At 47.4% G+C, this 16,949-nt stretch overlaps 1 protein-coding gene across 1 annotated transcript in view; it reads left to right on the top strand.

Moving 5' to 3' along the window:
• Positions 1–10,569: 10,569 nt before the first annotated feature.
• The window catches only part of Tekt5 (tektin 5), a 36,556-nt gene continuing 30,176 nt past the window's right edge, over positions 10,570–16,949 (top strand). Inside the window, exon 1 of the mRNA XM_075989738.1 lies at positions 10,570–11,136. Within this exon, the coding sequence (XP_075845853.1) occupies positions 10,570–11,136 (567 nt within the window). The remainder of the gene's footprint in view (positions 11,137–16,949) is intronic.

Raw genomic sequence — 16,949 nt, 5'->3', positions numbered from 1 at the left:
CCCAGAACTCACGTGGTGGAAAGGGAATGGGCTCTTGAAAGCGGTCCTCTGACAAATGCACAAAAATAAGTTTTTTTTTTAAAAATATGACTTCTGTCAAAGAGTCTTACGCTCCATGACCTCAGTGTTGAGGCTAGTAAAAGTACAATCTGTAAATCTTAAAAAAAAAAAAAGGCTGGATTGATGGCTCAGAGGTTAAGAACACTGGATGCTCTTCCAGAGGTCCAAAGTACAATTCCCAACAATTGCATGGTGGCTCGCAGCCATCTATAATGAGATCTGGTGCCCTCTTCTGGCGTACAGGTAGAATACTGTATACATAATAAATCTTTAAAACAAACAAACAAAAACCACTACAATTACGTCTCGATATTTATTTTCAAATAATCTGCCCTTCTTAGATTCCTTGCAGGCAGGCTGGGACCGTGGCTCAATCGGGCAGAGTGCTTAATCTATCATACTTGAGAGCCTTTATTCCATCTCCAGCACTATAAAAACAAAACACTTCCTCCTCCCTCTCTTTCTCTCCTTTGTAGCCCAGGCTGACTTTGAATTAAAGATTTTCTTGCCACTCTTGGTCAAGAAGCGAGACTTTATTTACAAAGCAGTATAGCGCAGTGGTAGAGAACCTGTCTAGCAAGTGAGAAGCCATAAATTCAATCCTCAGCAGGGCAAGGTCTCATCGATCCTCCAGCCTCTACTAGCTGCTGGGGTTACAGATGTGCACCACTGTAGAACTTTAAGACAATTCTGAAGCCATTTCTGACAACTCTCAGTACTTCCCCACCTCCCCTGGGAACCAAGGACGTAACAGCTATGCATGCACATACTGAGATGTTGGGAACTTTCCATCTCCCTAAATAGGGGCAAGATAACCCTCAGGTGTTGACTCAGTGACTGATGTTTTGACTTAGTCCCTGGGAAGGGGCAAAGTGACCCTCAGAAGTTTCCTCTTACCTCATCTGATCTGGCAACCACTCTCCAGCCAATTATTGGTAATAGCCTTTTTGAATAAGCCAACCATAATAGTTAAAGAACAACCCCCAGACACCCCTTCCTTCTGTGGTTTTTCCCTTTAAAAATAGCCTGTATAGGACATTCAGGGTCTTCTAGCCTTCCGACTGCTGGAAGACCCTGTCATGACAGAATTAATAAAATCCTCATGCTTTTACATCAGCTGTGATATGAGAGATGGTCTCTTGGGGCAACTCCTTCTCCTCGGTGATTGGACACTAGGGTCCAACACCACCACTCCTGGCTCCTAGGCTAAGAAAATAAAAAGACACTCTTAAAATCTCTATGCTGTTAATAATAATTTGCTCAGTGTTTTGTTACTTTCTCTTCAAATTTGTTCAGTGGAACCTCTTCAGACCCACTCCTGTGTCCTTTGGTTGTTAACCTCAGTTCCTGGGAGCTTTTCCTAGCTTTCTCTCACGCCCACGCTCCCACTGCTGTTGCTGCAGCCCTCTCTCTAGGAGCCTGGCTGCTTCACAGGCATGGGTGCCCATGGTTTGGGCACAAGGTGGTAGTTGTTGTTTTAGTTGAGGAATTCTAAACTCTCATTTATTTTTGAAGTTATAATTGTTATCATTTTGCTGACACCACCCCCTTCCCACCAAGGCAAGCTGATCTCGGGCTTTCTCTCCAAACTCTCTCTTTGCTCATCCCTCTTCTGAAGAGATAACCACTATCTCTCTCCCTTCTCTCCTTCCCCCTTCTTTTTTCTCTCTCCCCTCTCTCTGTTCCCCCTTCTTCCCTCTCCTCCATAACCCCTTACTCTTATGCCATTCCCAGTACTCACTAAATAAACACTTTACCCAAGCTCTCGCCATAGGGTGTATCTGTCTGTCTCCCACCTGCCAGGGGACTTACCAAGGTTGTGCCACTGAATATCTTTCAATAATTACATCGTTTCTCCCTTCCCTTTCCTCCCTCCAAATCTTCCCATTTATCTCTCCTTGCTGTCTATCAAAGTTATGACATCTTTTTTCACCGTTATTACATATTTTATCTATATCTGCATACACACACACATATATGTTACACACACAACCTGTTCCATCTGTGTGGAAGTTTGAAAGAAAATGGCCCCAAAAGGGAGTGGCACTATCAGAAGGTATGGCCTTGTTGGAGTATGTCACTGTGGGGGTGGTGGCAGGCGCCTTAATCCCAGGACTCAGGAGGCAGAGGCAGGCATATCTCTGTGAGTTTGAGGCCAGCATGGTCTATAGAGCAAGTTCCAGGAGAGCCAGAACTACACAGAGAAACACTGTCTCGAAAAACAAAACAAAACAAAAAATAGAGTAAAAACACAGCAAATCATTCCCAATGCCTTCTTGACTCAGCTGCATGACATTAAAAAAATGTCTGTGGGGTGTAGGGTAAAAGGGACAACTGGAACAGGAAACCAACCAATCACTGAGCACCCTGACTCTGAACCCAGAGCCAGTGGAAGAAACATACCCTGGATCTAAGACCTGACCCAGGAAAAGAAACATCTTTATCCCTGAACCCAGGGCCAAAGAAATACTCCCTGACTTTGAAACCAGTGTCAAAGAAACACACTTTGTCCCTAGAAATAGAACCAGTGAAAGAAACACAGTTTGGCCATGAAATCAGAGCCATCTCTGACCAACTAAACTAACCAATCCCTTTTCTCCCTGGGAAAACTCCACCCCTAAGAAGCCCTATATAAGTCTCTCTGCCTATTTCACTAGAGGTTGCTGTCTGTCCATTTATCTCTCCCTGGTAGGGGCAGCCAACTCCTGGACTCCTCCTTCCCAAATAAATCTTTCTCAAGAGTCTTGGGTAACTATCTTCTTTTCCCTGTGCAGAATAAAAGAACCTAGCTGGGACAACTCTTAGGGTACTGAGCTAAAAAAAAAAAAAACCTTGTTGAGACATTCCCTTAGGGGGGCTGAGCAAGGTGGAGCAGAACAGAATGGAAGAACTTTACTTGGCCACTCCACAAGGGTGGCTGAGCAAGGAAGTAACAACTTTTTGCTGGGGCAGAAACCAGATCTGCAGCCGCTGCTACATTTCTGCAGGGGCTTCCTTTTTAGCAAAAGAAGTAACATCTTGGGCTGGAGAAGTAGGGAGCACTTCTAGGATGTTCCCTTAGGTTAACAGAGCAGATTTCAGCTTTGACCGCTCTCCGGGAGAAGAGCAGGATTGCTATATCCTGTGGGGAGACAGATCATCCCCCACGGCAAGTCAGCTTCAGGTAGCCTGGCTTCCCCATAAGTCAAGACTCCTTCCCTCCAGTGCTGAGCTGTCCTATTGCAGCTCCACCCCTGCAGAGCTGGCTGTAGTCAGGATATCTCTGCAACTCCACAGCTGTAAACATTCCCCTGCATGGAGACACTGCTGATTGGAAATCTCACTCAGGAGAAGACCTTCTGCCCGGGACCCTCTTTGTCAACCAGGACTGTAAGTTCAAGCTGACTGCTTCAGTTTCCTGGGCTTGTCCAGTGCCTTTCTGCTGCCAGGTCTGATCCCGTGCTTTCTTATCTTCGTGCTGTTTGTTGTTTTGTTCTTTAACTCCTGTTTGCTGTATACTTAGTAAACTCACTCAAAACCAAAGGCATAGCTGTCTCAGATCATTCTCTGCATGGGACAAGCGAGAGACTGGGGCTTCTCAAAATGAACAACAGGCACCAGTAGGGACAGATAGGAGGCCAGAGAGGGACTCATCTGTCATCAAGGGAAGTGACAAGACCCCAGGATTCTGATTACATCTGACAGAGGCTGTGAGCTCTTAACTCTGCTTTATTGCAGAGCAAGAAGCAAACTGTTCTCTCTTTACTACAAGACTTGGAAAGGTTCAGTGGCTTGTCACACAGCAGGTTCTTCTGGAACTTTGCAGACCATGGGATGATTTTCACTCCGCCACACTGCAGAGCCCAGACACAGGCCTCCTTGGGTTGTTCCTCACTGATGTCCCTGGGCACCAGACCAGCAGGGCTCTGCCTAACTGGCTGTTTTCAGTGAAGTCAAAGGACACATCATGTTCCATACAATTCAACAATCAGCATATCCTTCTTCTCTCTTGCTTCCTCCCTAGAAGGCTGGAAAAGTGAGCAAGCGTGATACACTAGAAAGTAGCAGAAAATAAGGTTTCCTCTTCTCACCGAATACCTGTGTGGTTCAAGATGGAATTTTCCATTCTTTCTTACTTAAGCAGAGGGCAGACAGAACCTAGGGTTCAAAGCAGATTGTGCAAGTCAAAAAAATTAAGTGGAGGAGCCAAGTCTGTGTCTTACTGCTGTAGGAGGCTGCTTGCTTGTTCCCGGCTACTCAGCCCCAAAATAATCACTCAGAAACCATATTATTTGCAATACTGTTTGGCCAATAGCTTAAGTGTATTTCTGGCTAACTCTTATATTTAATTTAACCCATCTTTATTGATCTGTGTATCACCACGTGGCTGTGGCCTACCAGATAAAGTTCATTCAGCATCTGTCTCTGATGGGGCTCCATGGGTTCTCTCTGCCTCTGCCTCCTTTCTCCCAGCATTCAGTTTAGTTTTTCCTCCCTAGTTCTGTTCTACCCTATCAGGCCAAGCCAGTTTCTTTATTAACCAATGGTGTTCACAGCATACAGAGGAAATCCCACATCATCTTACTCTATTAGGCAGGGCAGAGTTGAGTGTGTGTGTGTGTGTGTGTGTGTGTGTGTGTGTGTGTGTGTGTAGGCCTGAGGTCGACATCAGGTGCTGTCACTCATATTCCACATTGTTTTATTTCAAGGTTTTGTGTTTGTTTATTTAGTGTGTGCTGCATATTCAGGGCACAGCTCTCAGAAATGAATGTTCTTCCTCCACGATTCCAAGGATTGAGTTCAGGCTGTCAGGCTTGGTGGCAGGCACCCGTACTCTCTGAGCCACCTCACTAGCCTGTCACCTTATTTTTTAAAGCAGAGTCTCTCACTGAACTGGCTGGACTGCTGACTAGTGAGCCCGGAGATCCTGTCTCTACCCACCGTAGGGCTGGGATTACAGGCGAATGTGGTTATTCTAACTCAGTTCCCTCTGCTCAGGTAGCAACCTCCTCGCCAGCTGAACCATCCTCCCAGATCCGCAGGGCTGTCCAAAGGCCTGTGCCCACTGGAGGCTCTGTTCTTGGGTCACTGCTAGGCACTGTCTGGGTGAGTGAGCCTGTGTATCCTTGGTGGAATGTGTCTTGGCCTTGGCTCCAGCTCCATTCATCTCCCTGCTGTGCATCCTTTGTTTTGTGACCTGCATGCACAACCAGTGCTCACAGACTCTCAAGCTGCATCCTGCTCCTGGTTCTTATCTCTGAAAACGGCACTCCTGTACTAGGATGGCAAGCCGATTGTCGATCTGAGCAGCCGATTTCCATTTCTCTGAGGTAGCTGTCACCAGGTACTATGTAGCAAATTAACCTGATACATAGTTTCGTTTGGAGATAGGCTCTCTCTGATGTCCTTGAGCTCAACATGCAGCCAAGGATGACCTTGAACTCTGATCCTCCTGCCTCCACCACCCCAATGCTGGGATTCAGACATGTACGACCACATCTGGTTGTGGTGCTGGGGATTGAATCCAGGGCTTCCTGCACTCTGGACAAGGACTCTACCCTCTGAGCTATGCCCCAGCCCTATGTTTTGAAATTGCTAAGGCTTTCATTTGTGGTCAAGGGTTTAGAAGACCTGGGTCTACCTTCTGTAGGCAGGGCTTCCCCACCCAGACAGACACTCTAGTCCCTTGGGTAATAGTGCAAGTTCTCTGCTAAGCCCTGCGTCTTCCTCCTGGAAAACCTGTCAGCCAGAGTCTTGGGGTAGGGTCTGTGCATAACCACAAAACTTTTAAGGGTTTGGGGCAGTGACTTCTGGGTGAAGATAGGTTAAGAGGATGAAGGAAGATTATTCAGGGTTGTGGGTTCTCGCTAGGTGTCAGACATATATACAAGACTGACCCCCAACTCTCTAAGGTGGAATAGCATAAATGACTTCCCGTCCCTAAGTCTTAGTTTTCTCATCTGCAAAATGGGAAGAATTAAGGTTTTTGCTTTGGAAGTCAGCCAGGGATCACCAAACCCTGGGGGTTTGGCAAGATGGATAAAGTTTGGATAAAGGTCTTGCCACCTAGCGTCAGGACCTGAGTTCTGTCTCTGGGACATGCACGGTGGAAGAAAAGAGCCACCATGTCCCCAGACATTAAGTAAATACAACTTAAGAACTTTTATTTGTATTTTTATTATTTTAAGATTTAAAAGGAGGACTTGAGAGATGGTTCAGCAGTTAAGAGTACTGACTGCTCTTCCAGAGGACCCAGGTTCAAGTCCCAGCAGCCACATGGCAGCTCACAACTGTTTGTAACTACAAGATCTGACACCCTCATACACAGAGACATACATGCAGGCAAAACACCAATGCACATAAAATAAAAATAAATAAATTATTTAAAAATTTAAAAGGACATCAAGCCAGAGCTTGTAAGGAGAGCTGTGGAGAGATCAAGTCCTGAAGTCTGATTTACAAAAGGGAGACTGGGCAGTAGCAGGAAAGCTACGCCCATCACACGGTGAATGAGTGGACAAAACGAGGCTAGAAGCCGGCAGAGAGAAGCAAGCTCAGCTCCTCGTTCAGCAGGGCAGGTGTGGCTAAGAAGCGCTGCTCTTGGGGCTGAAGAGATGGTTCCACACCCAAGAGCACCGGCTTCTCTTGCAGAGGATCCAGGTTTGATTCCCAGTACCCACGTGGCAGCTCACAACCCTCTGTAACTCTAGTTGCAGGGGACCCAACAGCCTCTTCTGGCCTCCAAGGGCAGAAGACATGCATGTGGTACACATACAGACGTATATGCAAGTGAAACAGTCAGACACATAGAATAAAAATATATAATTTTTCAAAAAGAAGAAGAAATGAAAGAGAAAGGCGATATAGTAGGGGAAGGAGGAGAAGAGCCGGTGTGTGGTGACTAGTGCCTATAATTTGAGCGGCTAGTTCAAGGTTACAGAGTGAAAGCCTGTCTTACAAAAAAAAAGAAGAAGAAGAAGAAGGAGGAGGAGGAGGAGGAGGAGGAGGAAACTTGAAGGGATGGAAAGGAAAGGTTGCTGCTGCTGAGATGGCTCAGCAGTAAAGGCCCTTTGCCATCAAACCCAAGAACTCAAATTCAATCCCCAGGACCCAGAGAGCTGGAGGAGAAATTACTCCAGCAAGTTGTTCTTTGACGTTCGTGTGTGCCCTATAGCACTGCATACCCTGTCTTCCTCCTCCTCCTCCTCCTCCCCATCCACTATATATATCCCTCCCTTCTCTCTCTTATAATAAAGAAAAAAGAGAGAGAAGGGAGAGAATCCTGAAATCAGCCAGTAGGTGGAGATGCTCCCCAGCCTATCATCAAAGTAATCAAAAAACAGAATCAAAGTGGGTAGAGAATTTTCTATCCTTTCCTTTTGGATTTTGAAAAGAAAAAGTGTCTCTCAGTGTGTTAACATTTCCAGCTTCTGAGCAGATGGCACACAGCTGCGGCACCTTTCCCAGGTCCTGATCTGCTAGCATGGCTCTCCTTGCTTTGATCTCGAATTATCCCTCAGGTGCCTCCAGGACAAGTTTGCAGAGGTCAAGCTACAGTGGTCGCTGCAGTCACTGCCCACTCTGTGCTGATCCCTGGAATTGCCCGCACAACGCTAAGAACCACGGCAGCCCATGGTGACAGAAAATTCTGCCCCACTCTGGAAGGGTCGTCAGCCTCAGCTCTGGGAATCTGGCCCTGATGCTCTGTGGAGGCCACAAAGTGCCTCTTCTGTCTCTGTCCCTAGTTTCCTCCCAGGCCTGGGCTCACACTGTGCCCAGATGCACAGAATCTTTGCAGTGTTTTTGTTGGGCCCCTGGCCCTTGCGAGGCACCTATCGTAAGTGGTATCTCCCCTTAGAGCAGTGGTTCTCAACCTCCTGATGCTCCTGCTGTGCTGACCCAAGCATAAATTCCATTGCTACTTCATAACTGTCACTTTGCTACTGTTATGAATCATAATGCAAATGTTTTTGTTTTCTGGTGGTCTTAGGTGACCCCTGGGAAAGGGTTGTTAGACCCCTCAAAGGGGTCACGACTCATAGGTTGAAAACAATTGCCTTAGGGGATCCCACACGGTAGATGCTGCAGACCAGCGCTTGCTGACCCATCCTATTGAGCATTCCTTGTAGTTAACCAAGGAAAGGCTATATTGGCAAATGTAAAACAGCACTCCACCCAAGTGCCTAATAAATGTCATCTCCTACATCCCTGGCTGCTCATGTGCACTCCTTGTAGGGAAGTGGGGAGAAAAATGCCATCAAGCTCCCAACACTCTTGCTGTATTTCAGATATTGAGTGTCCCCTAAAGCCCATGCTGAAGGCTTGGTCCCTCGGATGTCACTGTTAGAGATGGAAGTGGAGCCTAATGAAAGGTACCTAGGGACAGGGGCTGTACCTGAAGAGGGTTATTTGCTCCTGCTGTCTTCTTCCTCTTTGATCCCCTGCTCTTGGTATAGGCAGTATTCCTTCTCTCTCCACTCACTGTAGCCAGGATGTGTGGTCTTCTTGGGGGACCATTTGTCAGGAGCCAAAAGCAATGGGATACTTAATTATCTACTGGCAGCCACAGAACTATGAGCCCAACTAAGCCTTTTATGATCCATTCACAGTCTCAGGTGTTTTGGTATAGTCCCTGGAAGCTGAGTGATACACCCGTCGACCAGAACCACCAGGGTCCATGGTCCTCTTCTACATTCCCAGAGAGAGTAAGGCCCACCCACCAGCATCTTCCCATTCTAGGTTCAATGCAACAGTTAAGTGTGGAGGAGGGTCCTTAGTGCGACAAAATTCTCAGAGAAGTGAGGGTCTTGTTTTAGATGTTTGATAGCATACAGGATGCTGGGATTTAATCATAAAAAAAAAACATAGCTTCAGCCTCTTGGGGCTCAAAGTGCTCCCTCCATATTTAAAATTCAAGTGCATTGAAGTATAATTTATGTATAACGTGTGTGTGTGTGTGTGTGTGTGTGTGTGTGTAGGGAATGCATACACATGCTACAATACTTGTGCAGAGGTCAGAGGACAACTTGCAGAAGTTGCTTCCCACTTTCCATCACATGGGCCGCAGGAACGGAAACTGGGTCGTTAGGCTTGGTGTTTTTATCCACTGAGCCACCTCACTGGCCCTGATTCAGCTTTACTAGAACGTTCTCTGGGATTTGACAAGTATAAACAGCTGTGTGCTCTCCTCCATGATCAGAAACAGAGTCGCTCCATCTCCACTTTCCCACCCTCTCCCAAATTCTTAACTCCCCTTCACCCATTCACTATGCCAGGAAGACTGACCAAAGGGCCGGTTTTGCATTCCCAAAGCTGTGGGCTGTGAAACTGACTTGTCTTTGGTGACCCATTTTACTTGCCTGGAATGTCATGCAAAAGCAGTGACTCTGCGTTGTTAGGCTTTGCAATCTAAATGTTCACCCTTAGTCTAGGATCACCAAGATACTTCCTGCTGGTGCGAACACTACCACTGAACGCCACTCTGCGCTGTGCGAGGGTCATTTTAAAATAGCACAAGTAACCCAGGCTACCCTTAAACCCACGAACCACGAGCTTGGTAGAATGTTTGCCTAGCATGCATGAAGCCCCAGGCTCCAACCTCAGCACAAACTGAGCAGTGGCATAGGCTTGTAAGACTTATAATGTCAACATTTAGGACGGTCACAGAGGAGAATCAGAAGTTCAAGGTCATCCTCAGACACGTGGCCAGTTTGAGGCTAGCCCAGGTACACGGAACCTTGTCTCAAAACCAAACAAAAACACATATAGCTGAGGATGGCTTTGCATTCACCTCCTTCCTGCCTCCACCTCCCAAGTTCTGAAATTGCAGGCATAAGGAAAGACAGGCAGCTTATGCAGCTCAGCTGATCCCAAGGAGAGAAATGTGGACCACATTAGATCACACACACACACACACACACACACACACACACACACACGCTGCTGATTCTGCTCTAGATAGGCAGACTTTGTTGTTTCAGAATGACAGACACCTGTCGTTTCTTTCAGCCCCAAACCCATGGGTTGTCAAACTGGAAAAAAGAAAAGAAAAGAAAGAAAGAAAGAATTAAAAAACCTTATTTTTATTTTCTTTTACATTATGTGCATTTGTGCATGCGGCCAGAGGAATCAGGAAGTTGTGATGTGGGTACTGGGAACTCGGGTCCTTTGCTCTTAATCATCACCCAGTCTCTTTAGCCACTAAGAGCACTTCTCTTTATTGATTGCCTTTTTGGAGCCTGCCCTGAACTAGCTCTTGTAGACAAGGCTGGCCTCGAACTCGCAGAGATCTGCCTGCTTCTGCCTTCCCAATGCTGGGTTTAAAGGTGTGTGCCACCACCGCCTGGCTTTTTGATTGCTTATTATTTGCTCATAGGGCCTCCAATAACTTGGGGAACAGGATTTAGCACAGAGACCCTCTCCGCGCTTTATGACACCAGCGCTGACTCACAGAGGCGCTGCAGCTCCTGGTTCCTGGGATGCCCCGGCTCTTAGGGCAGAGTTTTGCCCGCGTGGGGCTGATGGGGAAGGATGGAGTTTCTAGGAACCACTCAGACAGCCAGTTACTGTGGCCCCAAGAAAGACTGTGGCATGCAGATGCTGCCCCCTGCTGGGCAGGGCCCTATAATACAGGAGTGCTACCAACCCTATCATTTGCCCGGTTACCGCTACCTGAATGCGTGGAAACCCAGCGTCTTCTACAAGATTGCCACTACCCGGTCATACCCAGAGGAATGCCAAGGCGCCCGGCGTCCGCCCACCATCCTGCCCTCACTCCGCTCCGCGCTCTTCTGTCGCTACACCCCACGCGACTGGGACCGCTCCAACGAGCTGCAGATCAGGGGCGCAGAAGCCTCACGACTCTGGGCCAGCCGGCTGACTGGCGACTCCCTGCGGATCATGCAGGATAAGGACCAGCTAACGCGCCAGATGCAGGAAGGGACCTCCCGGAACCTGGGCCAGAGGCTATCCGACATCGGCTTCTGGAAGTCCGAGTTGTGCTATGAGCTGGACAGGCTTCGGACAGAGAACAACAGCATGGACACCATCAAGAGGCGCTTGGAGTGCGCAGCCCAGGAGGTGAACTGTCCCCTGCAGGTGAGTAGGGGAAGGAGACACTGCTGCTGCCTCTGCTGTTGTTGAGCCAAGGTGACAGGCACCTTGCAGGTGGGTTGAACTGCATTGTTTTTTATGATCACATTTTAAGGTGAAAATGATCGGAACCTGGAGAGAGAGGTGGCTCAAGAGCATTGGTTATTCCTGTAGAGGACCTGTGGCTTCAGTTCTTAGCACCCACATGGCAGCAACTCAGAGTGGCAGTGACTTGTAACTAGTTCCAGGAGATCAGACACCCTCTTCTGGCCTCCTAGGGCACTGCATGCGCGTGGCATACAGACATGGAAACAGGCGAAATACACACACATAATAGAAATAAATCTTAAAAAAAAAAACCCAGCCAACTCAGAATAGCCTCAATCAGACGGGAGTTTTCCATAGTGGGTCAATTTCTCTTTTCCTTTGGTGTGTTCGTCAGGGTTTTCTAGTGGAGCGGAGCCAGTAAGATGAATATAGACCACGGAGGAATTTATGGGATTGACTTGGGCAATTCATGCTGGGTACTGAAGCAATGGCCGCCTGAAGGTGCTGAGAGTCCTACAGCTGCTTTGTGCAATAGGTTCGATACCTTATCGTTCCCGGTCTGGTGATGGGTACCTGGCGGGCAGGGTTCTGGAGAGTTGCAGGCCTCCATGTTGGAAAGCTGAAGAAGCCGATGATGTAGATGAATTCACCAGCAAGGAACGAAGGAAGGCAGGCAAAAGCTGCACTGTTTCTTTCCAACCCTCTGCGTATGTGGGCTTTCAGCAGGTGCTGCCCACTCTGGGGGAGCTTCCTCTTCCAGTCAGTATTCTCACAGACCTTCCCAGAGCCTCTCTGCTGACGCCAGAGCAGCTGACAACCAGCCTCTGCCATCGCATGAGGGGCCCCAGCAAGATGCTTTATCTAGGCTGGCTCCATTTCTTAGCTCTTGTGAATAATATAGCTATAAAGTCCTTCAAGTACATACTATGTGTGGTATAGCTGGATCATAAGCTAGTTCCATTTCCAGGTTTTTGTTTTGTTTTTTGTTTTTATGCTGTGTGTGGGGGGAGAGAAGGGGTGAGAGAATACAGCTTTCCATGGTGGCCGCAGGAGTCAATGAACACTTTTGAATAAGTGAATATATATCTTCACATGGACATTCCTGACCCTCCCTTGGCCTCCGAGACTCCTACCCCTGAGTCAGTTAGGATGCCTTTGGGCTGCATGTGACTTAGCCACACAGTTTGTTTCGGTCATGATGAGGATTTCAGAGTCAAATGTAGACCCAATGCTCCTCTCCTCTCCTCTCCTCTCCTCTCCTCTCCTCTCCTCTCCTCTCCTCTCCTCTCCTCTTCTCTCTCTCTCTCTCTCTCTCTCTCTCTCTCTCCCTCTCTCTCTCTCTCTCTCTGCCACCCACAGCATGTGGCTTTTGCCCTAATACTAAAAGGAAGGGGCATTTGATATTCTCATTGGAGGCAGGAAGTGGGCTAGGGCAAAGGACAGTCGGCTCTGGCTCACACTAGCAAGGAATAGCCGTATTTCCAGAATCATGTCTTCCTGTTAGTCTATTTGCGAGAACTCATAGGGGCCTCCTGGCTACAGAGGAGTCTGGGTAAGGGAATGTTTTTCTCTACACCCAGGAGAAAGTTCAGAAGGGATTAAGAGGTTGTTGGGTAGGGACAATGTCTGCTTCCTGCTGTGGGAATTAGTCCTGGGGCTCACTAGAGCGTACAGGGGCTGCCACCTGGAAACCCGCCACACCTGACAGTTGTGTCTGCACCAGGCTGGGACATTGGCAGGAACGCTCACAGCAAAGCTTTAACACTCTGGAACTCCCAAATCCATCTGGGGAGTGCTCCGCTGTTCCCTCCCTCCCCTGGCTTGCTCCTTACCAAGGAGCTGGACAGAGACTGGCAGTGTGAGGGAAGTCTATTGTTCTCTCTTTCCCCTCTTTATTCTCTCCAATGGTCTGGAAGCCCGGCTCTGCCTGTGCACAGGTTGGGCAGGAACCAGACACACCTGAATTCTATCTGCTTCTCCCTGTCTCCTGGCTACCACAGTCCAGGATGCTTCTCAGCAGCAGCAGCAACAATGATCTTTTCCCAGGCTCCACCCCAGGAACCAAATATCAAACTAGATTGCACCCTTCTCCCACTGGCTCCTAGAAGGCTTCCTTATTTAATGTCTTTTGGAAGGGAAGTGTTTTGTGGGGTGTTGTTTAGTTAGATTTTCTATAACTGTGAAGAGACACCATGACCATGGCAACTCCTATAAGGGAAACCTTAGGGCAGGCTTACAGTTAGAGATTTACTCCATTGTCACCATGGTGGGAAGTGTGGCAGAGTGCGGGCAGACAGCGTGCTGGAGAAAGAGCTGAGAGTGCATTTATCCACAGGCAGCAGGAAGAGAACTGTTGGTCACTGAGACCGCAAAGCCCAACCCCACAGTGACACACTTTCTCCCACAAGTCCACCCCTCCTAGTAGTGCATGAGTGTATGGGGGCCATTCCTATTCAAATCACCACATTCCACTCCCTGGCCCCCAAAGGCTTGTAGTCATATCATAAAGCAAAAAATGCATTCAGTCCAACTATCATAGTCTCAACCATATTTAAAAGTCCAAAGTCTCTCCTGAGACTCATGGCAATCTCTTAACTGTAATCCCCTATAAAAACAAAATAAAAAATCAGATCATATACTTTCAATATACAATACACTATTGTTCCAAACAGGAGGAAATACTGGACCAAAGCAAGACTGAAAACCAGCTGGGCAAACTCCACATTCTGCATCTCCATGTCTGCTGTCAAAGCGCTCTTCAGATCCCCAGCCTCTTTCAGCTGTTAGTGCAACACACTTCTCTTGGGTTGGTTCCACTCCGTTAGCATCTTTCCTCGGCAGGAATCCCATGACTCTGACATTGCCAACATCTTGGGGTCTCCAAGGCAACCCAGGCTTCACCTTTTTTCATAGCTTCATGCATTGGCTTTTTAGGCCTCTATTCAGGGTCACCCCTGACACATGCCTGGCCTCAGCAGCTTTCCTTAGTCACAGAGGAAGATCCCATAATCCCTTTCTTTTGTCCTTGACTCCAAAGCCAGGACCATAAGGCCAAAGCTGCTGAGTTCTGCTTCTTGCTGGGGCTGGAACATCGCCCTCCTCGTTCACTTACATCTTCATCAGCTTTCTGTTTTCCATCAACACCTAAGTATGCCTGTACTGAAACTCACTCTGTAGACCAGGCTGGCCTTTAACTCAGAGATCCGCCTGCCTCTGTCTCCAGAGTGCTGGGATTAAAGGCGTGCGCCACCATGCTTGGACCTAAACCACTCTTTAATTCCTTTTCACAGGTTGGAAGTTTTGCTGTGTGGGGTCTTGCCCTGAGGTCACCACTCCTTTATTTCATTTAACATAAGGATTTTTTTTAAAAAAAAATCTATTTATTTCCTTGAATACAGGACTTACTTCTAGTCCTTTTCTCCTCATCTTGTACATTTTGTATTTTTCTGTCTCAGTTTGCTCCTTTTCATTAAAGATCTTCGTTAGAGTTAACACTAATAACCCCATGACAGAGTCTATGCTAGGCTGTTTTGAGATTTCCTCTGCCAACAGAATTAATCCTTAAATTTAGCCACAGGCAGACTCTTTTGAACAAGGGCAGAAAGCAGCCACATTCTTCACCAAAATATCACAAGATCAGTCTCTAGGCTACATGCTAATATTCTTCTCCTTTGGAACTGAGTCAGGCCCCACACAGGCCAAATCACCCTCAGCACCCCTGTCTTTCATGATCCTACTAGGGTGGCCCATTAAGCAGGACTTAAAACATTCAACTGCTTTTCTAATCCACAGTCCCACGGTCTATATTCCTTCAAACAAAAGCATGGTCAGGCCTCTCACAGCAATACCCCAGTCCTTGGTACCAACTTCTGTCTTAGTGTTCTATTTCTGTGACAAGAATCATGACCACAGAAACTCTTATAAAGGAAAACATTTAATTAGGCCAGCTTATAGTTCAGAGTTTAGTCCCCGTGATCACCATGGCAGGAAGCATGGCAGTGTACAGGCAGACATGGTGCTGGGGAAGGAGCTGAGAGCTCTCATCTGGATCTGAGGGCAGCGGGAAAAGAGCTGTCAGTCACTGTAGTTGGTTGTTTTTAATTCTTTACCCTTTGGGGGCCTGCCACCCAACTCCCAAACCAATCACACATTGAGTCTTATTGTTTCTTATAAATAAGCCTTAGCTTGGCTTGTTTGTAACCAGGTTTTCTTATCTTTAATTATCTCATCTATCTTTTGCGTCTGAGCTTTTATCTTTCTCTATTTCTGTATACCTTTCTTCTTTCTCGGTAGCTTGCTGTGTAGTTGGGTGGCTGACCCCTGGTGTCCTCCTCTCCTTGTTCTATCTTGCTCCTCCTCCTCCTCCTAGATTTCTCCTTCTCTGTATTCTCTCTGCCTGCCAGCCCCACCTATTCTTTCTCCTGCCTCACTATTGGTTGGTCAGCTCCTTATTAGACCATCTGGTGTTTCAGACAGCCAAAGTAACACATCTTTACAGAGTAAAACAAATGCAGCAAAAAAGAATGCAACACATCTTTGCATCATTAAACAAATGTTTCACAGCATAAACAATTGTAATACATTTTAAAAATAATATTCCACAACAAGTCACTGATCTTGGACTTGAGCATCTGAAACCTTTAAAGCCCACCCCCACTGTGACACACTTCCTCCAACAAGGCCACACCTCCTAATTTCGTCACTTCCTATAAACCAAGCATTCAAACACATGAGTCTATGGAGGTCATTCCTATTCAAACCACAACAGGTGTTACTTCATGTAGCCTAGGCTGACCTCAAAATTACTATGTAGCCCAGGATGACCTTGAACTCTTGGTTCTCCTGCCTTTGCCTCTCAGGCACTGGGATTACATTTCCCACCATACTGGGTATATCTGTACTTGGGAACTGTGAAGTAAGCACTCTACCAATGGAGCTATAGCCCCAGACCCATTTTACCATCTTAACTCCTGAATCCCCTTCCTCCATAACCTGTACTAAAGCTCTGATCTGCCCCTCTCCATTCTGCTCCAATTTTCTTGTTCCTCTGACCACAGGGTCTTTGTGCCTGCAGCAGCCTCGTCCTCATTCCTGTTCGCCTTTGCCTGTTCTTCTCATGTCTCGTGTCACCACCTGTCTTTGCCTTCTTGACCACCCACTGGGTACTCCCTACCCACAATGTCACCTCATTTTCATTGCATCCCTTACCAAAATCTTATCATCTTTTAAGTATGTGTGTGTGTGTGTGTTCATGAATGTGCACCATGATATACATGTGGAGGTCAAAGGACAACTTGCAAGGTGGCCTCTCTTTCTCCACGACATAGTTCCTGGGCACTAAATCTGGTCATTAGGCTTGGCAGTAAGTGCCTTTACCTGACGAACTATCTCTAATTTTTCAAGGTGTTCTCTTTGCTCTATGGAATGCAGCCTCTTGTAGCAGGGCTGTCTGTGTGGTCACGTGCTCTTCTCCAGCCTTTCAATCGAGCAGAGCTCAGAGGAGGCCCTCCAAGCTCCTGGACAGCAAGTCACTGGATCCCCCTTCTTTCTGAGCTCTTTGGTGCCTTTGCTCCTAGAACCCTCTGCTCCCTTCTTGGGCCTGTTTGCCTTTATGATGTCACAGACAGGCAAGTGGCTGATCACCATTGTTCCTCAGTCCCTTGAGAACTTCCTTAGACAAACAGCTTATTGTCTGACCTGCAGTTGTGCTCAGGTCCCCAAGACCCCTGGAGAGGAGGCCAGAGACTGTTGTAATGCTGCATTGGTCTCAC

Source organism: Microtus pennsylvanicus, chromosome 11 (genome assembly GCF_037038515.1).
Source record: "Microtus pennsylvanicus isolate mMicPen1 chromosome 11, mMicPen1.hap1, whole genome shotgun sequence".
Classification (NCBI taxonomy): Eukaryota; Metazoa; Chordata; class Mammalia; order Rodentia; family Cricetidae; genus Microtus; species Microtus pennsylvanicus.
Note: the sequence above shows the minus strand (reverse complement) of the source record. Positions and strands in the feature narration are given on the sequence as shown.